The 22,587-nt window shown below is 42.9% G+C and overlaps 1 protein-coding gene across 7 annotated transcripts in view; it reads left to right on the forward strand.

The window, feature by feature from the left end:
* Positions 1–22,587, forward strand: part of LOC112628493 (AP-3 complex subunit sigma-2) — an 87,136-nt gene that overhangs the window by 44,783 nt on the left and 19,766 nt on the right. For 4 of the 7 annotated variants that reach the window (XM_025391336.1, XM_025391338.1, XM_025391339.1 and 1 more), the window contains one exon: positions 4,132–4,203. The exons of 2 other annotated variants lie outside the window; for them this stretch is intronic. In XM_025391336.1, coding sequence (XP_025247121.1) covers positions 4,132–4,203 — 72 coding nt within the window. Of the gene's footprint in view, positions 1–4,131; positions 4,204–7,335; positions 7,568–22,587 lie in introns of those variants that run through there. One more of the 7 variants, XM_025391334.1, reaches the window with a different exon arrangement.

The following is a 22,587-nucleotide window of genomic DNA, read 5'->3' on the forward strand; positions in this document are numbered from 1 at the left end:
GTAAACAAAAGCAGGTCATTTATGAGTAGTTGAGAATGGTAAATAGGAGTATGACTAGACAGAATATAGTAGGGATGACAGGTTTTTGGGGCACAGTCCAAGTAGTGGGGGTGACTGCATAAAGCCCTGTTGCAAAGAGTAGGGTAAGGATGGATAGACCTAACAGAATGAAGGGATGTATTAGGCTCATAAGGGTTATTATTGTTCTTCAGAAATGTGAGTGAGTTTAAGGGAAGTAGGGGAGAGTACTGGCAACTTCCAGGAGGAAGAGGAGATATCAGGCTGGCTGTCCTGATATCAGACAGACACAGCTTTATTCTGGAATGATGAACCCAGTGGGGAGGGTCCTGCAGGCAGATGGTGGTTGGAGTACTATAGATGACTAAGTAGGGTCCGGTCCATCGAGGTTGTAGAGTTTGAGGGGTCAGATTCTTAACAAGAACTGATTGTCCAGCTAGAGTGTCTTCATATGGCTGGGAATCTGGACTGGGCAAGAGAAGATTAGCAGCTTGGCGAATTTCCTGTCTAGCCTGATGGAGGACTGGAAGATAGTCACCTAGAGGTCTGGTGTCTGGGACGAGATTGGGGCCGAGTAAGAAAGTGCGTCCACATAAAAGTTCAAATGGACTGTACCCTGTAGCATCTCGAGGACAGGCTCTAATTCTGTCAGGCCTCTGAGCCCAAGCTAAGCCATCATATCCCTTGTGACCGGCAAGTATGCATCCAGATGGCCTGAAGAAACTGAAGATCCACAAAATAAGTGATAATAGCCTTCACTGATGACATTCCACCATTGTGATTTATTTCTGCCCCAACCTAACTGATCAATGTACTGTGTAATCTCCCCCACCCTTAAGAAGGTTCTTTGTAATCTCCCCCACCCTTAAGAAGGTTCTTTGTAATTCTCCCCACCCTTGAGAACATACTTTGTGAGATCCACCCACTGCCTGCAAAACATTGCTCCTAACTCCACCGCCTATCCCCAAACCTATAAGAACTAATGATAATCCACCAGCCTTTGCTGACTCTCTTTTCGAACTCAGCCCACCTGCACCCAGGTGAAATAAACAGCCTTGTTGCTCACACAAAGCCTGTTTGGTGGTCTCTTCACATGGACACATGAGACAGATTTCACGGGGGAAGCAAATAGCCATGGGGGTGGGCAAGAAGTATCCGTGATTATGGAGCTTCCAGTCAGCCTTTTATTCTTGTAACAAATGAAAAACCAAGGATTATCAGACATCTGAGGAAAACCTCTAACATAGAAGAAGGAGATAAAATGAACAAACAATAAAAAGCACCTTAAAATGTGTACCATATAAAGAAAGGAAAACAGTTAAAAAAAAAAAACCAAACAAACAAAAACCCAAAACCCTATTCTTAAGCTACAGAGAAAGCCTGGCCAACATGGTGAAACCCCATCTCTACTAAAAATACAAAAATTAACCAGGCGTGGTGGCGTACACCTGCAGTCCCAGCTACTCAGGAGGCTGAGGCAAGAGAATCACCAGAACCCGGGAGGCTGAGGCTGTACTGTGCTGAGATCACACCACTGCACTCCAGCCTGGGTGACAGAGTGAGACCTTGTCTCAAAAAAAAAAAAAAAAAAAAAAAAGATCCACAGAGAAATAAAATCAGACAAACATAAATGGGTACTAAACAAAAACACTCACAGAACAAAATGGTCTCTTAGAAATAAAAAAATTAGAGGAAATGGAAACAAACGAAAACCCACTTCAAGTGAAGTATTAGAAAATCAAGTTAAGCAGTTGTCTCAGAATGGGCAGAGATAGAAAATGGGAGAGAAAAGATAAGAAAATAAGACAGAGGCCAGGTGCAGTGGCTCATGCCTGTAACCCCAGCACTTTGGTAGACCGAGGCAGGGGGATCACTTGAGGTCAGGAGTTTGAGATCAGCCTGGCCGACATGATGAAACTCCATCTCTACTAAAAATACAAAAATTAGCCAGGCGTGGCGGTGCACACCTGTAATCCCAGCTACTCAGGAGGCTGAGGCAAGAGAATTACCGGGGAGGCAGAGGCTGCAGTGAGCCGAGATCATGGCACTGCACTCCAGCCTGGCCAACAGAGCAGGGCTCTGTCTCAACAACAACAAAAAAGACAGACAGAGGTCCAATACTTGAATATAAGCAGCTCCAAAAAGATTGATGAGGAACGTGGAAAGGAGGGAATTCTCAACAAAATAATTTGATAAAATTTCCCAGAACTGAAGGACTTGAACTGCAGGATTATAAGGGCTTACCAAGTACCCAGCATAGTGATTGAGAAAAAGACCAATTTAACTATGTGTCCTTACAGTGAAATATTCTGGCACTGTTAAAAATGTAAAGATTTATGAATAGCACTAATATGAAATTATTGTATGTGGTTTTTCATCTGTAGCATTACTAGTCATAGAACATGAATACATAATGTCAAATAGTTTTCCAAAGTGGTTGGTATCTGACAGAACACAGTGTACTGGTTATCAGTCTCAGGAAAGGAATCTAAATGCTTTTGCCCATTGCATCTTGGTATCAGAGTCAGCAAGGAAAACAGTGCAAACACTGGATAAAGCTTTACTTACATAGAGAAGAGACAGAGCAGGATCAGCTCCAATAGTGTGCATTGGTTCCTCATGGCAAGTGGGTCTGTCTCCCCAGCAGCCACTGCAGGGTGGTTTGCCTACAAGCACCCATCTTGTGCTACAGTGAAACGGTGTGCCTGGTCTCCATCACTTGCTGGCCTCAAGTAAGACCCATTTTCATGCAGTGCTGAACAATTCGTGACACTGCTGACAATGAGATTGTTTAAATGAGGTCATTCTCTGAGAGAAATTAAAAAGTTATGGACAGATACCTAGGTTGTAGTTACATGGTATGTTCATTCTGAAAATTCATTAAACTATGCCTTTGTCATTTGTACGCTTTTCTGTTACGTTTTATTAAAAGTTAAAAGGTTCTATAGAGAAGTAAGCTCAGGGCTTTTTAAAAAAAATTTTAAGTTGTAAACACATAAATTTATTCATAGGAAGGTGTTTTGTAGGCTAAATAACTCTGACCAAAAAAATTAAAAAGGGAAAGTGTTTCCAAGTTAATGTTAGCTGAAATTAAAACACAGCCATGTTAACCCTGTAATAATGAAAACTTTTTTGTACATGTATTCATTGAGGACATAGTATTGTAAGTAGTTGGGTTTTTTTGTTTTTTTTTTTTTTTGAGACAGAGTCTCGCTCTGTCGCCCAGGCTGGAGTGCAGTAGCTCTCACTGCAAGCTCCGCCTCCCGGGTTCACGCCATTCTCCTGCCTCAGCCTCCGGAGTAGCTGGGACTACAGGCGCCCGCCATCTCGCCCAGCTAGTTTTTTGTATTTTTTTTAGTAGAGACGGGGTTTCACTGGGTTAGCCAGGATGGTCTCGATCTCCTGACCTCGTGATCCGCCCGTCTCGGCCTCCCAAAGTGCTGGGATTACAGGCTTGAGCCACCGCGCCCGGCCTAGTAGTTGGTTTTTTAAATTTGTTATTTTATGGAATTTTTTTCTTTCTTTTTTTTTTTTTTTTATGAGACTCTCACTCTGTCACTCAGGCTGGAGTGCAGTGGTGCAATCTCTGCTTACTGCAGCCTCCACCTCAAGCGATTCTCGTTCAAGCTATTCACATGCCTCAGCCTCCCAAGTAGCTGGGACTATAGGCTTCTGCCACCACATCCGGATAATTTGGATAATTTTTGTATTTTTAGTAGAGATGGGTTTTCACCTTGTTAGCCAGGCTGGTCTTGAACTGTTGGCCTCAAGTGATCCGCCTGCCTTGGCCTCTCAAAGTGCTGAGATTGTAAGTATGAGCCACCATGCCCCACCATAAATTAGCATCTTATAAAGGGGGAAAGAGCCACATGTGTCTGCTGGTTGTGTTGCTATCCTGAAAACAAGGTTTTCCTGTCCTAGATTATTCCCTCTGTATCGAGATAAGTAGGGTGATCAGCTAATGCTGGAGACAAAAGGTGGGTGGGTTTTTTTTGAGATTTGTCATAAAGTAAATAGTATTGTGACAGCCGCCTTTACTTTCAGATGTGACATTGATAAAGCTGTGAATATGTTCCTATTTCTCCTCTTTATCTATTTCTCTTTGTTTTCTAGGTTTTTGTGGAAACTCTGGATAAGTGTTTCGAAAATGTGTGTGAATTGGATTTGATCTTCCATATGGATAAGGTACATTCTCTTGCAGTTCTCTTGCAAACTAGGGTTACCAGAAAACCAAGAGCCTTGGGCATCTCTAGCTACCTCTACACCTTCATTTTGTTTCTTGTTTTTTTTACTCTTAAGACAGTCCTAGAACCTGTTTTATTTAATAGGTTTAATAGTTTGGGTTTTGCTTTGTTTTTGCTAAATCTATTAACAGTTTTAACATGCATGATATAGGCCTATATCATGGTTCATCTGCTCACAGACTGACTTCTTGATATAGGAGAATGATGTCACTGGCTACTTGGCCAAAGGTAAGATAGTTTTATGTTGATTATACAATTAGTTTCCTAGTCATAGGCCAGTGACAATGAAACTTTGGAATAATCATGACGCAGAGGCTTTGACTTAGATAGTAAAATTTATATCTTTCCTAAAGAGTAATATAGTGACTAAGAGATCTGTAATGTAATTCAAGGTCAGGTGATACTCTGTAGGAAGGCAGACTATCAGAGGCAGAATTAAAATGGCCCCAAGTAGGTGTTCTCAGATTTGTTTTGCTAGGATAACTGTGACATGGCTTGTGTGATCTTGGCTCACTGCAACCTCTGCCTCCCATGTTCAAGCCTCTCCTGTCTCAGCCTCCCAAGTAGCTGGGACTACAGGTGCCTGCCACCATGCCTGGCTAATTTTTGTATGTTTAGTGGAGATGGGGTTTCACCATATCTGTTGGGCTGGTCTCCAACTCCTGACCTCAGGTGATCCACCCACCTCAGTCTCCCAAAGTGCTGGGATTACAGGCGTGAGTGAGCCACCGCGCCCAACCTCTTAGGTAACTTTGAAAGTCAACATTTGTTGTTTTGTATTTTACCTTCTTTGCTCCGTGTTTTTTGTAAGCATCACCCATTTTGTTACATTTAGCCTTAGGTAGTTTAATTTCATTGCTGCATAGGATTTCATTATATGATTTTATCCATTCTATGACTGATGGAATTAGATTGTTTTGAGTTTGGAGCTTTTATGAAATATATTTATGAAATATCAGCATCCTAATGCAGAAACATCATGGAACCCTGTTCCTTCTTTAGGTACTTAACTTGGGACTCCCTGGCAACCTTATGGTGTTTCCAGTATTTACTGATGATTTTGAGTCAGCCTCCCTTTCATGTGAAAGGATTGTATACTTTTTGGAAACTTCAGAGATCTCTTAGCACTCTTTCTTTGCAAGCACTTAGAGTTGTTTTGTGCTTTTCATGTGTTAAAGATCTGCTGTTTTGCAACTGCTATCAAGGAGAGCCATAGCTCAAATCTAGTTCCCTTTTGTACTGGAGGGACTAGAGGGACTAGAGTCCCTTTCAAGTATTAAAGAGACTTGAAAATATAGGGGGAATGGAGAGGTGCCTTCTGTAGGCCTTATTGTTATTATTTTAAAATAATATTGTTAAATACAGGCCGGATGTGGTGGCTCACACCTGTAATCCCAGCACTTTGGGAGGCCGAGGCGGGCAGATCACTTCAGGTCAGCAGTTCAAGACCAGCCTGGCCAACATGGCAAAACCTTGTCTCTACTGAAAGTACAAAAATTAGCCAGGCCTGATGGTGCACGCCTGTAATCTCAGCTATTCAGGAGAACCGCTTGAACCCAGGAGGTGGAGGTTGCAGTGAGCCGAGGTCGCGCCACTGCACTCCAGCCTGGGCAACAGAGCGAGACTGTGTCTCAAAAAAAAAAAAAAAAAAAAAAAAAAAACCAAATTATTAAATGCAAGATGTTACTTTCAAAGTTACCACCTGGTTTGCAAAGTGCGTTCTTTGAAGATGCCACCTGTTGCTCACCAGGCTGCAGATGAATTTCTTAACATCTCAGGTGTAGATTCAGGGATTCAGAGATATATTTTACTAGGAAAGGGGGAGTTTTCAAAGCAAGAGAAGAGCCCATGGAGAGGTATATTGAGGTGTCTCTGCTGGAATGACTTCGTATCACCCCCCTCTTCTAATGCTGTCTTTTTTATCAGGCACCTATGAGAGTAGCTTTACTAGTGGAGAGATTGGCAGAATGCTTAGACACCACGAAATCTGTATTTGTGTGCCAGCTGCTTATAGATGTTGTCTGGGGGCTGGGCACAGTGGCTCACGCCTGTAATCCCAGCACTTTGGGAGGCCTGAGGTTGGGAGTTTAAGATGAGTCTGACCAACATGGAGAAACCCTGTCTCTTCTACAAATGCAAAATTAGCCGGGCGTGGTGGCGCATGCCTGTAATTCCGACAGGAGAATCACCTAAACCTGGGAGGCAGAGGTTGCAGGGGGCCGAGATCGCGCCGTTGCACTTGAGTCTGGGCAACAAGAGCAAAACTCCATCTCAAAAAAAAAAAGGAAGTTGTCTGGGAACGCCAGCTGCCCAACACCTAGAAACTTAGGGATCTGTGGGATAATATACACCTGGAGAAGACAGTGGCAGGCCCTGTGGGAAATTGTGCTTGGGTGCAGCCCCTCTCACTGGGAGAAGGGGTAGCCTCCCAATCCCCCGGTCTAAGCTAGTTCGTTGTCTAGGCAACCTGGAGTATGCCTCCACAGTGACTTTTTTTTTTTTTTTTTTTGAGACAGTCTTTCTCTGTTGCCCAGGCTGGAGTGCAGTTGTGTGATCTTGGCTCACTGCAATCTCTGCCTCCCATGTTCAAGCCTCTCCTGTCTCAGCCTCCCGAGTAGCTGGGATTACAGGTGCCTGCCACGATGCCCAGCTAATTTTTGTATGTTTAGTGGAGATGGGGTTTCACCATATCTGTCGGGCTGGTCTCCAACTCCTGACCTCAGGTGATCCACCCACCTCAGTCTCCCAAAGTGCTGGGATTACAGGCGTGAGTGAGCCACCGCATCCAGCCTCCTAGGTAACTTTGAAAGTCAACATTTGTTGTTTTGTATTTTACCTTCTTTGCTCCGTGTTTTTTGTAAGCATCACCCACTTTGTTACATTTAGCCTTAGGTAGTTTAATTTCATTGCTGCATAGGATTTCATTATATGATTTTATCCATTCTATGACTAATGGAATTGGATTGTTTTGAGTTTGGAGCTTTTATGAAATACGTTGTCATGAATATTCTTGAAAATAGATGCTATTGTACATTTTTATACATTTTCTTGAAACATCTATTTCTCTTAATAGTGCAATTCCTGGGTCATAGATGAGGCCTCTAGAAGGAAGAAACAGGGGACCACAAAGGTACCAGCAGGCCTGCAGCACTGGCAGAAGAAGTCTGAGGCTCAAGGCCTCCGGACTGTAGGCCATAGTATCTGCCACTTTGTTAGATAATGCCAAACTTGCCAGAGTGGTTGTATCAATTTATACTTCCACCAGTGGGGGGTGAGTGTTCCCTTTGTTACATATGCTCACCAAAAGTTTATATTCTCAGTGTGGTAATCATTAGAACTGATAACTAAATATTTACAGTTCATTCCCCTTCAGGACACATGGTAAAATTACACTTCTATGCCTTCCTGAAGTTAGGTGTAGCCATGTGACTTGCTTTAGCCATTGAAGTGTGAATGGAAGTGCCATGTATCACTTCTAGGCAAAACTTAGGAGCCAGTGCTAATATATATAATAATGGAATGTGTGTGTGTGTGTGTGTGTCTGTGTGTGTGTGTGTGTGTGTGTGTGTGTGTGTATATATATATATATATTCCATTTGTGGAAGCATGGATACACAGCCTCCCACGGCCTGGGTCCCTAACTAAGGATGAGGTAGAGCACTGTCCCCAAGTGGACCCACAGTGGATGTGTGTATAGTATGAGAGAGATAAACTTGTTACTTTAAGCCATGAAATGTTAAAATTGTTACTGTGGCTTAACCAAGCCTGTCCTGACTGACGGATATAGAACTTAATTTTTATCAAGCTAGTAGGTATGTACTGGCATTTCATTGTCATTCTAATTGCATTTCTCATGAAGATGAGCATCTTTTCTTGTTTATTGGCTATTAGGAGGTCCTCTCTAGTGAAATGTTTATTCAGGGCCTTTGTTCTTCTGTGAGGTTGTCAGCCTGTGTTTTAAAAATGTATTTGTAAGGGCTGGGCACGGTGGCTCATGCCTGTAATCCCAGCACTTTGGGAGGCCAAGGCGAGCAGATCACCTTAGGTCAGGAGTTTGAGAACAGCCTGGACAACATGGTGAAACCTTGTCTCTACTAAAAATACAAAAATTAGCTGGGCATGGTGGTGCACCTGTAGTCCCAGCTACTTGAGAGGCTGAGGCAGGAAAATCACTTGAACCCGGCAGCCGAGATCACACCACTGTACTCCAACCTGGGTGACAGAGCAGGACTCCATCTCAAAAAAAAAAAATGTGTTGGTAGAAGTTGTATTGAATAGAGGTAGTGACAGTGGGCGTCTGCTCTGATTCCTGGTTTCAAAGGGAAGCTTTCATCCTGTCACCATGAAGTACAGTATTTGCTATAGGTTTTTTTGGTAAAGATGATCAGGTTAAGGATGTTTCTTCCTTTCTCTTCCTACTAAGCATTTTTAATCACAAAAGGATGTTAAAATTTATCAAAAGCCTTTTTTCTAGTTCCTGAGGTAATCATGAGTTTTTTGCATCATCATTCTAATACTGCTTTGTAAACATCTATAAGGGTGCCCTCTAAAGCAATAAAGTAATTCCACTTCCAGCCATTTTATTGGACATGTCTTTTAGAAGGGAATAAAAGGCCATAAAAATGTTGTTCTCCCTCATGTCTTATCTTCAGATAAGTTCCATAAAGTATTTTGCTGCCACTGCAAATTTCTTTTACAGTTTATGAAACTGTTTATTTTTGTTGTTCATGCAGTATTAGGAAATAACTGTTCATATCTCCTGAGATTTTTGAAAACTAGTGATGCAAGGAATCAGAATCCTACCCTATTCAGCTTTAGAATGTCTGAGGCTTCCAACAGGTGGCTTCCTTTTCATAGGATTTCAAGCTTATCTTTGCTGTCATAGAGAGCAGTTGCTAATTCAAGTACAGCTTCTTTCTATTGATAATAAAAAATGATCTTTTTACTAAGATAGGCAAAAGCCTTGTCCTAAGACAATAGGAACATCACCTTGAACTCTGTTCTTTTTGACTAAAGAATCTCTTCACCTTGAGGTCAGAAACTCTCATCAGTTCCTAGGTCTTTAAGATCTGCATTAGATAGTCATGGATAGGCCGGGGCGAGGTGGCTCAAGCCTGTAATCCCAGCACTTTGGGAGGCCAAGACGGGCGGATCACGAGGTCAGGAGATTGAGACCATCCTGGCTAACACGGTGAAACCCCATCTCTACTAAAAAATACAAAAAACTAGCCGGGCGAGGTGGCGGGTGCCTGTAGTCCCAGCTACTCGGGAGAATGACGTGAACCCTGGAGGCAGAGCTTGCAGTGAGCTGAGATCCGGCCACTGCACTCCGGCCTGGGGACAGAGTGAGACTCCATCTCAAAAAAAAAAAATAGTCATGAATAGATACCCCACCACCTTAAGCAGATGTGGCCAGAGTAGTAGGCCTGTGTAAAGACTAGACATAACTGAATTCCTCGGCTCTGACAAGTTGTTTATTCCTAATCTTGTGATTTCTTGTTTAACCTCCTAAGTTGTTTTTGTATACTGTCTTTATCACTGCTTCTCTCTTTTTCACCTCTTCTCTCTCCTTCCTGTGTTAAAGGAGGGTTTATTTCATTCCATTTCTAGAGCCAGGTTCTCTTTCTGTCTCTCCCACACACACACCATAATGTCACTTCTTGCACCGGTCTGTAAGGTGTCCTTAGTGTTTGTTCTTCTGTGTCTATAGATCCCCAGAATGCCCCAGTCTCAGAGAGAATATAGCCCTTCCCATGGCTCTACTGCCCCCCTAACTGTAGTTCCATTTCTGTTGTTCTCATGCAAGGTGAACTTGAATTAGTGAGTGATTTATGCCTAGTCTTTAATTCTACTTTCTCTGTTCTCTTTCTAGAGTCCCATAGCCTGGTTTTCACTCCTACCCAAAATTCACTGATGATTTCCCAATTTTCAAATCCTATGGTCGTTTCCTAGTCATCACTTTCTTTCTTGTTTCTGCGGTATCTGATGCTGTTAACCCTTCAATGGAGCACTCTCTTAATCTTTTTCCACCTTTATTTCTGTAATATAGAACCCTCTTGATTTTTCTCCTCTTCTCTTCCCACTCTATCAGGAAATTATGTTGTCAGTCATCTCCTACCTCTCTCTTCTCCCTCATATTTCTAGCATAAATCTCATCCATTTTTCATGTTCTAGGTCTTAAAGCAAAACTTGGGTATTAAAAAAAAAAGACATTTTTCATGCTCAAACTATTGTCTATGTAGGTAATTCCCAAATTGGTCATTACCAATTACCATACATCTAGTCTTGATGTATGGCTTGAGTCCTATTCCTGTATTTCCAACAGCCTGAAGGCATTTCTCGCTAATGTCATTCTCACATCTAAATTTCTTCTTACCAGTTATCCAGAGCCAGCTTCAGCATATGTCTTCTGAAAACCATTTCTCCCTGCAGCTTCCCTTTTCCAGGAGTGTTAGTACCATCCTCTGTCATCTACGTTCAAAACCTTTTCTCCTTCTTCCTCGCTCCCAAGATCCAGTCAATCACTAAACCTGTTGCTTTTTTCTGTAATGTCCTTCTTTATATTTTGTTCTTAGATTCATCAACTATTAACATTCGGCATACTTGCTTTTATCTCTATATACATATATACTTTTTTCCTGAACCATTTTGAGAGTTAGTTGCAGACATCATAACTTTTCATCCCTAAATATGTCAATAGACATCTCCTAAGAACAAGAATATTATTATATAATATGTTGTATATAATTCTCTAATGATGCACAACACAATTAACATAGTTGGGAAATTTAACATTAATAAATATTGTTTTCCAATATATAGTTCATATTTAAGTTTCCCCAATTGTCCCAGAAATGTCCTTTAGATCTTTTTTTAAATCCCAGTTTCAGTTATGAGTCAAACATTGTCTTTAGTTATCATATCTCTTGCTTGTTTCTGGCAGGTTTTCTAACCTTATTCTCTCTTCCTTCTTGTTGAAATTAGTTTTTCTAATGTACTTCTTAGACTAGCCTTGACTCCTTGGCCAGACATCAAGGCTGTCCACAATTTGTCTCCATCCTATCTTGGCCTTACTTGCATAACTATTTGCCACTTTCTGCTCCAGCCACAGTAGACCACTCTTACTTTGTAATTGCTGCCTCAACTCTCTGCCTAAATTGTGTTTTCATGTACTAAATACTGCCTGTCATTCAAATGCAGCTCAAATCCTACCACCCTAAAGCTTGTCCTCATGGTCTAGCCTATTGTGATCTCTTTGAACCATGTGTAGTATTATTTTTATCCTTCTGTGACCTTTATTTATATACCTTTCTATGTTTTCCCTGCTTGATTAGACTACCTTATCTTTGTCTTCCTCACTGAATCTAGTGTGGTACCTTTTACTGACTGGGGTAGTCTTCAGGTGAGTGTCACTAAAGAGTTCCCAGGACTCTAGTCTCATAAGGTTGTTCATGATTTAAACTGTTGGAGGCTGGAGTAAGGTCTGATTTCATATTCTCTGGGGTAGACATCAGCTCTCCTGGCTGTGCTATTTAGAGCCTAGGGCACTTGGTTCCCTTTTGCTTTCAGAAATTCCTGAACACAGCTCAACATCATGACTGAGTTGGGTGTTGATGTTAATTATGGTGAATTGAATTTTTGTTCAAAGAAAACTGTGTGGGTGACCTAATATTCTGATCTACCAGTATCTAATAGCAAAGCTGGATTTAGAATTCAATTGGGCTTTCAAGATTTGGTCATCAGAGTCACAAATCAATGGCTATGTCAAGGGAATTTATCCAGCTTTTTTTTTTTTTTAATAGATTTCAATTTGCAGTGGGAAACATATGCTTCTGAATGGTGCTGAATCCAAGAAAACCTCATAGTATGGAATTTGAAATCTCTGCTAAGCATAGGCTGCTAAAATGGAAAAATGCTGAGGGTTCAAAATTGGACTTGTGAACACTAAGATGAAAGAATCATAAACAGTAATATTGGGTTATGTTTGCCAGATGTCCCTTCTGTGAACAGAGCTTGTGATAACAAAGCTCATTAATACCCGCCACACCCTGTGACGTTGAAGCAGGTGTCCTGACTGCAGGTCTCCAGGAATGGAGGGACAAGTGAGGGACATACAGTTTGTGTTTTTGATGATGAAAGAGAAGCTATTTGGTCTAGAAGAATAAGATATTCTGTTTGAGTTTTAGTTCTTGTAAAAGGTGTGAGTTAACACACTTGACTATCCCTGGCTGCCTCTATTTCTATATCTGGATGTGCCAAAGAGAGAAGAAGGGAGCTGAGGCCAGCCTTGGGTTCCATTGCATCTATAAAGCCCTTCTTTACTGATGCTTGGTAGGTAAGAATTTTGTGGCAGAATTTTTTTTTTTGGCTTAAGTAATAAAGAAATGTATTATCTTACATACAGAAAGGCCAGTTGAAGGGCAGAGTTAAACCATGGTTAAGACAGTTTTATCTGCAGTTTCACTTTCTGTAGTTCCAGTTATGCACAGTCAACCATGGTCCAAAAATATTAAATGGAAAATTCCAGAAATAAACACTATGTTTTAAATTGCATGCCATTCTGAGCAGCATGATGAAATGTTGCTCTGTCCTGCTCCAGGATGGGAATCATCCCCTCATCCATTGTATCCATGTGATGTACACTAGCTGCCCATTGCTTACTTAGTAGCCATCTTGACAGTCACAGTGTCGCAGTGCTTGTGTTCAGGTAACCTTTATTTTACTTCATAATGGCCCCAAAGTGCAAGAGTAGTGATGCTGGCATATTGTCATAATTGTTTTTATTATTAGTTATCATTGTTAATCTCTTACTGTGCCTGATTTACAAATTAGACTTTATCTTAGGTATGTGTGTATGGGAAAAAAACATCGTATCCACTGGGGGTCTTAGGACATATCCTAGGCAGGTAAGGGTGGACTACTGTACTTTCTATGTGTTATCTTCAATTCTTAGTGTTGGCTGTATAATATTTTTTTCAGAGGCCAAAATCTTATTCCCTCAGGGTAGCATAAAGACAGAGATCGGCCGGGCATGGTGGTTCACGCCTGTAATCCCAGCACTTTGGGAGGCCGAGGCGGGTGGATCATGAGGTCAGGAGATCGAGACCAACCTGGCTAACACAGTGAAACCCTGTCTCTACTAAAAAATACAAAAAATTAGCCGGGCATGGTGGTGGGTGCCTGTAGTCCCAGCTACTCAGGAGGCTGAGGCAGGAGAATGGCATAAACCCAGGAGGCAGAGCTTGCAGTGAGCCGAGATTGTGCCACTGCACTCCAGCCTGGGCAACAGAGCGAGACTCCATCTCAAAAAAAAAAAACAAAAAGACAGAGATCAGCAATAATGATTTCTCAAATTTTTAAAATCCCTGTAATTTGTTTAGGAAAAAAAGAAAGAAGGGCTGGGCGCGGTGGCTCACACTTGTAATCCCAGCACTTTGGGAGGTCGAGGTGGGTAGATCACCTGAGGTCAGGAGTTCAAGACCAGCCTGGCCAACATGGTGAAACCCCGTCTCTACTAAAAATACAAAAATTACCCCACCTCTAATCCTAGCTACTCAGGAGGTGTGAGGCAGGAGAATTACTTGAACCTGGGAAGTGGAGGTTACAGTGAGCCGAGGTCACGCCCCTGCACACCAGCCTGGGTGACAGAGCAGGACTCCATCTCAAAAAAAATAATAAAAGAAAAAGAAAGAGAGAGAGAAAGAAAAGAAGGAAGGAAAGGAAGGAAGGAAAGGAAGAAAGAACACTTAGGCTGGTTGTGGAGGCTCACGACTGTAATCCCCAGCACTTTGGGAGACTGAGGCAAGAGGATCGCTTGAGCCCAGGAGTGTGAGATCAGCCTGAGCAACAAGTGAGACCCCATCTCTTTAAGTAAAAAGGGGGGAAAAAAAAGAAAAGAAAAAAACAAAGATTGTTCCAGACTATACTTAATATCTGCTGCCATGTACGCACTCACTTTCCTTACTTGAACTTTGGACTGCCTCAGTGCACAATCTCATTGATTACCTGCTGCTTCAAGTTTGGTGTGTTAGTCATTCCTTATTACTGGTTAGTGGAATAACAGTGTACACAAAACAACACAATTTGACCTTTAGAGATATCCTTTTGATATCTAGCCTTTTTCAGTAAAACCTAGTGTTTGTCAAGGTTGTAGTCAGTAAGCAAAGCTTATTACCCATGGTATTACTTGGATATGTTGCAGATAAAACAAATTGTATTTTGCTTTGGTTGCTGATTTACAGGCACCCTGAAAGGCTGGAATTGAGATTCAATTCTACTGTTCTTGCTATTATTCCTTATATTGCAGAAGAGGATTGGCCTACTCTGTGATAAAAGCAGAATTTTTTTTTGTTGTTGTTTTGAAACGGAGTTTCACTCTTGTTACCCAGGCTGGAGTGCAGTGGCGTGATCTTGGCTCACCGCAACCTCCACCTCCTGGGTGGAGGCAGCAATTCTCCTGCCTTAGCCTCCCGAGTAGCTGGGATTATAGGGATGCGCCACCAAGCCCGGCTAGTTTTGTATTTTTTTTAGTAGAGATGGAGTTTCTCTGTGTTGGTCAGGCTGGTCTCAAACTCCCAACCTCAGGTGATCTGCCTGCCTCTGCCTCCCAAAGTGCTGGGATTACAGGTGTGAGCTGCTGCACCCGGTAAAGCAGAATTTCTTGATTCCTAACTGAGAACCCTTTTCCAGGCTTGGTTTTTGTATCAATCAAGGTAGGCTAGGTAATGCATTACTCCAAAATCCCGATGACTTATGACAACGAGGATTATTTTTCACTTGTGCTATGTGGCCATCGTGGTGTCTCTGCTCACTGTAATTCCTCTGAGGTCCAGGCTAATGGAAATCTCCTCAACATATGCTTCTACCTGGGCAGTGTGTGTGCCAGCTCTTGAAGTGACACATCCCTGTACACTCACATTTCAGTGATCAAAGTAAGTAACATGCTCCCACCCAAGGGACTGGGAAGTGATACTATTATGTGCCCAAGAGAGAGGAGAACCTGAACTAGTTGAATATTACCAATGATGACCATGGTTTTTCCATGTATTTTCTTAGAGGAAAAGCTGACATTTGATTTATTATCACTTTGTAGAAGGGAAGCTAGAAATTATTATAGTTACAGAAAAATAGAGGAGTGCTCTAATAAGAAGGAAATATGGTTGAATCTTAGGAAAGGTATTCCACATAGCAGCTTTCCAATTTCTCTAACTGATTATTTGGTATTTATATCTTCTGTACTTCCCAAATGAATTTAAGGTGACTTAAAATAAAATTTCTTAACAGAATAAGTGGCTTTTATATGTGGGAGGCAAGTGTCTACTTCCTTAGAGGCTTTCTGCAAATCATTCATCTTTACCTTGGCTCTCTGACATTGATGAAGTACCGATGTCTGTTGAGAGTGTTTTTGTCTTTTCTCTGATTACCAAACAGCAACCATTTATGAAGCATTCACTAGGAAAAAGACAGTGTGCTAAATATAGAGATACAAAGATATAAAAGTCAAATTTTCTACCTGTAAGAAGCTCATAAGCTAGGCGTGGTGGCTCACACCTGTAATCCCAGCACTTTGGGAAGCCGAGATGGATGGGTCACTTGAGGTCAGAAGTTCAAGACCAGACTGACCAACATGGTGAAACCCCGTCTCTACTAAAAATACAAAAATTAGCCAAACATGGTGACGCATGCCTGTAATCCCAACTATTTAGGAGGCTGAGGCACAAGAATTGCTTGAACCCAGGAGGCGGAGGTTGCAGTGAGCCCAGATTGCACCACTGCACTCCAGCCTGGGTGAGAGAGTGAGGCTGTCTCAAAAACAAAACAAAACAAAACCAGGAGCTTACAGTTGAAGTAAATAGATGGATCATACAGAGACATCCCTTGGTCTTGGAGTCAACGGCATATTTTTGGAAAACATTCTGTAAGTTGAGTGTAATTTTTCAGTGGGCATGATGTTCATATTAGGGAGTTCTCATCTGTACTGCTTTTCATAGAAGTGATCGTAAGCATGTCTTAGTCAAATATGTATATATCTGCAGGTTGCATTTTGTAACACTAAATTGCATATAAATTATTTATACAGAATAATACAGTACCTAATCATAAGATCTTTCATTTAATGATATTTGATCAAAAGTAGAGAACAAAGAATAGGACTTTGAAGTAATAGCTGTCTCTGAGGCTGGGCTCTGAAACAGACTAGCAGAGTAGATGGTAACCCATCTGCAGCTTTCAACTGAGCATCTGTGGCCCTAGATACAGAAGCATGGCAGGCAGCCTCCTGACTGAGTGCAGTGTACAGCTCTTGAGCTGTGCCGAGTGTGTAACAACATAGGCAAGGCTGGCCTGGCACCGCAGGTATGACTTGCCTTAAGCCAGATAGCTGGGGGAAAAAACACTGGCAATTTGGGGTAGAAGATCAATGCCAAGTGAGAAGAGCAATGAAGACTGTATAAATTCCTGAGTAAGAAATTATCAGGCCAGGTGTGACTCACGCCTCTAATCCCAGCACTTTGAGAGGCCAAGGCAGGTGGACCACCTGAGGTCAGGAGTTTGAGAGCAGCCTGGAGAACATGGTGAAACCCTATCTCTACTAAAAATATAAAAATTAGCCAGGTGTGGTGGTGGGCACCTGTAATCCCAGCTATTCAGGAGGGTGAGGCAGGAGAATCGCTTGAACCCAGAGGGCAGAGGTTGTAGTGAGCCGAGATCTCGCCATTGCACTCTAGCCTGAGCAACAAGAGTGAAACTCTGTCACAAATAATAATAAAAAAAAAAAGAAGACGAAGAAGAAAAAAGAAATTATCAAGGGAGGAGTAGTCATAGGAAGGGAAGTTAATGTTAACTGGGCAGCTGCCAAGTACCAGGCATTGTGCTAGGTACTTTATTCTCAGTAATCTTCTACAAAGTAGATGGTAGCATTCCTGTGTAACAGATGAGGAAGCTGAAACTCAGGCTAAAGTGCCTGAAACTTTAAAACCCATGTTCTTTCCACTAAACCACAGAATTTGAGAATTTTAAAGCATAAATAATGTGATAGATATAGATAGATATAAAAATTTATAGAATTTATTGATTTTTTATTTTCAAAACCAGAAGTCTAAGAGTCAAGACAATAGGAACAAAGGCTGGGGGCTATGGGAGATTTGGAACTATGCATAAGCTCCAGCCAGACCAAGGGTCTGCCAGAGGAGGCACTGTTTACATTTTGGGCAGTGCAATTTTTCTTTGAATTGCTGGTATTTAGTGTCCTTAGCCCCTTCTACTAAATGCTGGTAGGGTGCCTACCTGATACATTTCCAAATGCCGTCTGAATGGGAGCAGTACTTTCCTAGATCAAGAGCATGGGGTTAGAATACGGAGTATGTATAAGAGATCATGAAGTTTGAAGTAGACAGTGATCCAGTTGAGAACCTTGTCCTCTGTATTGCTAAATCTGATGGACACTTTCCAGTGCCCTTCACCAAGCAATTTTGACACTTCCTTATTTTTAAAATAGTCTTTGTTCTTAGTTTCTATGATACACATTTACTGGTATTTTTTTTTTTTCTACCTTTCTGGCCACTCTCTCTGGCCCACTGGGCTTCTTACCTCTTAAATAGCCATTCTTCTCTTTTCTTTGAGACATTATCTTCTTAGGAAATCTCTCACAATCCCATGACTTCATTTATCTGTCTGTTGGTGACTCCTCAGTTGCTGTCCAAACTCACTCTACTTTAAACATGGTATGTCCAAAGCAGAACCTCCAGCTCCTGCATCTTCACACTGACAGTTTTTTTTGTTTTTTGTTTTTGAGACAGAGTCTCGCTCTGTCGCCCAGACCGGAGTGCAGTGGCTCGATCTCGGCTCACCACAACCTCCACCTCCCAGATTGAAGCGATTCTCCTGCCTCAACCTCCCAGGTAGCTGAGATTACAGGTGCATGCCACCACGCCCGCCTAATTTTTTGTATTTTTAGTAGAGACAGGGTTTTATTGTGTTAGCCAGGATGGTCTCAATCTCCTGACCTCATGATCCGCCCGCCTCAGTCTCCCAAAGTGCTGGGATTACAGGCATGAGCTATAGCTTCTGGCTTTTTTTTTGAGAAGGAGTCTCACTCTGTTGCCAGGCTGGAGTGCAGTGGCATGATCTTGGCTCACCGCAACCTCTGCCTCCCGAGTTCAAGCGATTCTCCTGCCTCAGCCCCCCGAGTAACTGGGGCTATGGGTGCATGCCACCACATCCAGCTAATTTTTTGTATTTTTAGTAGAGACCGGGTTTCACCATGTTAGCCAGGATGGTCTTGATCTCCTCACCTCCTGATCCACCTGCCTCAGCCTCCCAAAGTGCTGGGATTACAGGCGTGAGCCACCACGCCCCGCCTTTTCTTTTCTTTCTTTTTTTTTTCTTTTTTTTTTCTTTTTTTTTTCTTTTGAAACAGAGTCTTATTGTGTCGCCCAGGCTGGAGTTCAGTGGCACGATCTCGGCTCACTGCAACCTCCGCCTCCTGGCTGCAAGTGATTCTCCTGCCTCAGCTTCCTGATTGGCTGGGATTACAGGCACATGCCACCACACCCAACTAATTTTTGTATTTTTAGTAGAGACTGGGTTTCACCACATTGGCCAGGCTGGTCTTGAACTCCTGACCTCAGGTGATCTACCCGCCTTGGCCTCCCAAAGTGCTGGGATTATAGGTGTGAACCACCATGTCTGACCCACAGTGACAATTCTGACTCACCCTTTGAAAAAGTCAGCCCTCAAAATGCCTTTCCTGGCACTCCCCTCCTGCCCATAGGCTGAAATAGATATACTTGTCTTGTTTGCCCAGCACCTTTGACTAATTTTGCCACTGCATCTGACACAGGGTGTTGTTTTCTCCTGTTTGCATGGATAAGGGCACAAACTCCAGAACCTGTGTGTCTGAGCTTAAATCTTGACTTTGCCACATAAGAGCTGAATGACTTGTGCCTAAGAAGCTTTTGTGTGAGGCTGAGCGCAGTGGCTCACATCTGTAATCCAACCACTTTGGGAGGCCAGGGCAGGCGGATCACTTGAGCTGAGGAGCTGGAGACCAACCTGGGCAACATTACAAAACCCCATCTCTACAAAAAACACCAAAATTAGCTGGGAATGATGGCACATACCTGTAGTCCCAACTACTCAGACAACTGAGATGGGAGGATGGCTTGAACCTGGGAGGTCAAGGCTGCAGTGAGCTGAGATCGTGCCACTGCGTTCTAACCTGAGCAACAAAGCCAGACCCTGTGTCAAAAAAAAAAAAAAAGAAACTTGTGTGTGATAGCACCTTGCTTATGTGGTAGCTGTGACTATTAAAAATATGTAAAGTACTTAGAACTGTGCCTACACAAAGTATTTCATTATTTTGTTTGTTTATTTCCCCCACCAGATAGTATTAAGAAAGTAGGGATCAGATTGTCTTGTTCACTACTGTATTTTCCATTTTTAGCACAATAGTTGGCACACATTTGTTAATTAATTACTGTAGAATTCATATATTCACCCACTGTTCTAGGCGGGAATTCATATATCCACCCATATTCTGGGGAAACAGTTAATAAAACATTCCTGTCTTCATGAATCTTACCTCTAACAGGGGAGACAAAATAAAACATAGGTGGTGATAAGTGCAGGGGAGAAGATACAGCACGGTAGGGGCTGGGTAGATGTGGCTTGATAATTTATTTTTTTTTTTTTTTTTTTTTTTTTTTTTTTTTTTTTTTTTTTTTTTTGAGACGGAGTCTCGCTCTGTAGCCCAGGCTGGAGTGCAGTGGCCGGATCTCAGCTCACTGCAAGCTCCGCCTCCCGGATTTACGCCATTCTCCTGCCTCAGCCTTCCCGAGTAGCTGGGACTACAAGCGCCCGCCACTGCGCCCGGCTAGTTTTTTGTATTTTTTAGTAGAGACGGGGTTTCACCATGTTAGCCAGGATGGTCTCGATCTCCTGACCTCGTGATCCGCCCGTCTCGGCCTCCCAAAGTGCTGGGATTACAGGCTTGAGCCACCGCGCCCGGCCCGGCTTGATAATTTATATAGGATAGTCAGAGAAATGTTTGATAAGATAGCGTTTGAATAGAAACTGGAAGGAAGTGAGAGAAGTAAGAGGGAAGCCGATAATAATCCTGAAAGGAACAATCCCAAATACTGAAATCTGGAAAGATCAAAATTCCTAAAGTCTAATGTCCTGAAAATCACAATCCAGAAAAATCAAAATCCTGAATTACAATTCTGGAAAAAGTAATTTAAAGAGTTCTTTAAGCCAGGTGCAGTGGTTCATGCCTGTAATCCCAGCACTTTGAAAGGCTGAGGCGGGAGGATCACTTGAGCCCTGGAGTTGGAGACAACAAGCCTGGGCAACATAGTGAGACCCCCCATGTCTACAAAAAAGTAAAAAATATTAGCCAGGCATGGTGATGCATGTCTGTAGTCCCAGTTACTGCAGAGGCTGAGGTGGGGGGATCGTTTGAGCCTGGGAGGTTGAGACTGCATTGAGCCATGATTGTGTCACTGCACTCCAGCCTAGGTGACAAAGCAAGACCCTGTCTCAAAAAAAAAGGCTGGGCGCAGTGGCTCATACCTGTAATCCCAGCGCTTTGGGGGAGACCAAGGCGGGCAGATCACCTGAGATCAGGAGTTCAAGACCAGCCTGTCCAACATGGTGAAACCCCATCGGCCGGGCGCGGTGGCTCAAGCCTGTAATCCCAGCACTTTGGGAGGCCGAGGCGGGTGGATCACGAGGTCAGGAGATCGAGACTATCCTGGCTAACATGGTGAAACCCCGTCTCTACTAAAAATACAAAAAACTAGCCGGGCGTGGTGGCGGGCGCCTGTAGTCTCAGCTACTTGGGAGGCTGAGGCAGGAGAATGGCGTGAACCCGGGAGGCGGAGCTTGCAGTGAGCCGAGATCACGCCACTGCACTCCAGCCTGGGAGCGAGACTCCGTCTCAAAAAAAAAAAAAAAGAAACCCCATCATCTCTACTAAAAATACCAAAATTAGCCGGCCATAGTGGCAGGTGCCTGTAATCCCAGCTACTTGGGAGGCTAAGGCAGGAGAATTGCTTGAACCCAGGAGGCGGAGGTTGCAATGAGCCGAGATTGCGCATTGCACTCCAGCATGGGCGACAAGAGCGAGACTTCGTCTCAAAAAAAAAAAAAAATGAAAAGAAAAAAGGGACAGGTCTGGCTGTGTTGGCCAGAGTGGTCTTGAACTCCTGAACTCAAACAATCCTCCTGCCTCGGCCTTCCAAAGTGCTGGGATTACAGGCATGAGCCACCGTGCCCAGCCCCAGCCTAGTTTTTACCTTTGATGAAGCTTTCTCTGAAATTCAGTATTGTAGTTCTCCAAACTGTTTGTCTTCTTGCTCATGCTCTCATGTTTTTAATTCTAATTGTTTCTAGTAGATTGTAAACTCCTTTGGAATAGTGTCAGTGTATAATACTTTGTTGGTTATCCAAACAGTACAGGACAGTCAGAATTGATTAGTTGAAGTGAAATAGATATGTGTCCCAATTTTGTGAGTTTCTTTTTCTTTTCTTTTCTTTTTTTTTTTAGACAGAGTCTCACTCTGTTGCCCAGGCTGGAGTACATTGGCACAATCTTGGCTCACTGCAACCTCCGCCTCCCGGGTTCAAGTGATTTCCAGCTAATTTTTGTATTTTTAGTAGAGACAGGGTTTCACCATGTTGTCCAGGCTGGTCTCAAACTCCTGACCTCAGGTGATCCGCCCACCTCGGCCTCCCAAAGTGCAAGGATTACAGACATGAGCCACTGCGCCTGGCCTTTTCTTTGTTTTTTTTTTGAGACAGAGTCTTGGTCTGTTGCCCAGGCTATAATGCAATGGCACGATCTCAGCTCATTGCAATCTCTACTTCCAAGCGCCTTCCACTTCAGCCTTCCAAATAGCTGGGACTACAGGCGTGCACTACCATGCCTGGGTAATTTTTTTTTATTTTTTGTAGAAATGAGGTTTCTCCATGTTGCCCAGGCTGGTCTTGGACTCCTGGGCTCAAGTGATCCGCCCATCTCAGCTTCCCAAAGTGTTGGGATTACAGGCATGAGCCATCTTACCCAGCCTGTTTTTTTATTTTCAAGGCATACTTTTCAGGTATATTATCTGAATAGCACAGCTAGAGGCCCCCCCCCCCTGCTTTTTTTTTAATTTTGCAACAGAATCTGGCTCTGTTCCCCAGGCTGGAGTGCAGTGGCTCAATCTTGGCTCACTGTAACCTCTGCCTCCTGGGTGTAAGCAATTCTCATGCCTCAGCCTCCTGAGTAGCTGGGACTACAGGTACGCACCATCACGCCTGGCTAATTTTTTTTTTTTGGGACGGA

This window comes from Theropithecus gelada, chromosome 7b, assembly GCF_003255815.1.
Source record: "Theropithecus gelada isolate Dixy chromosome 7b, Tgel_1.0, whole genome shotgun sequence".
In the NCBI taxonomy this organism is placed as follows: domain Eukaryota; kingdom Metazoa; phylum Chordata; class Mammalia; order Primates; family Cercopithecidae; genus Theropithecus; species Theropithecus gelada.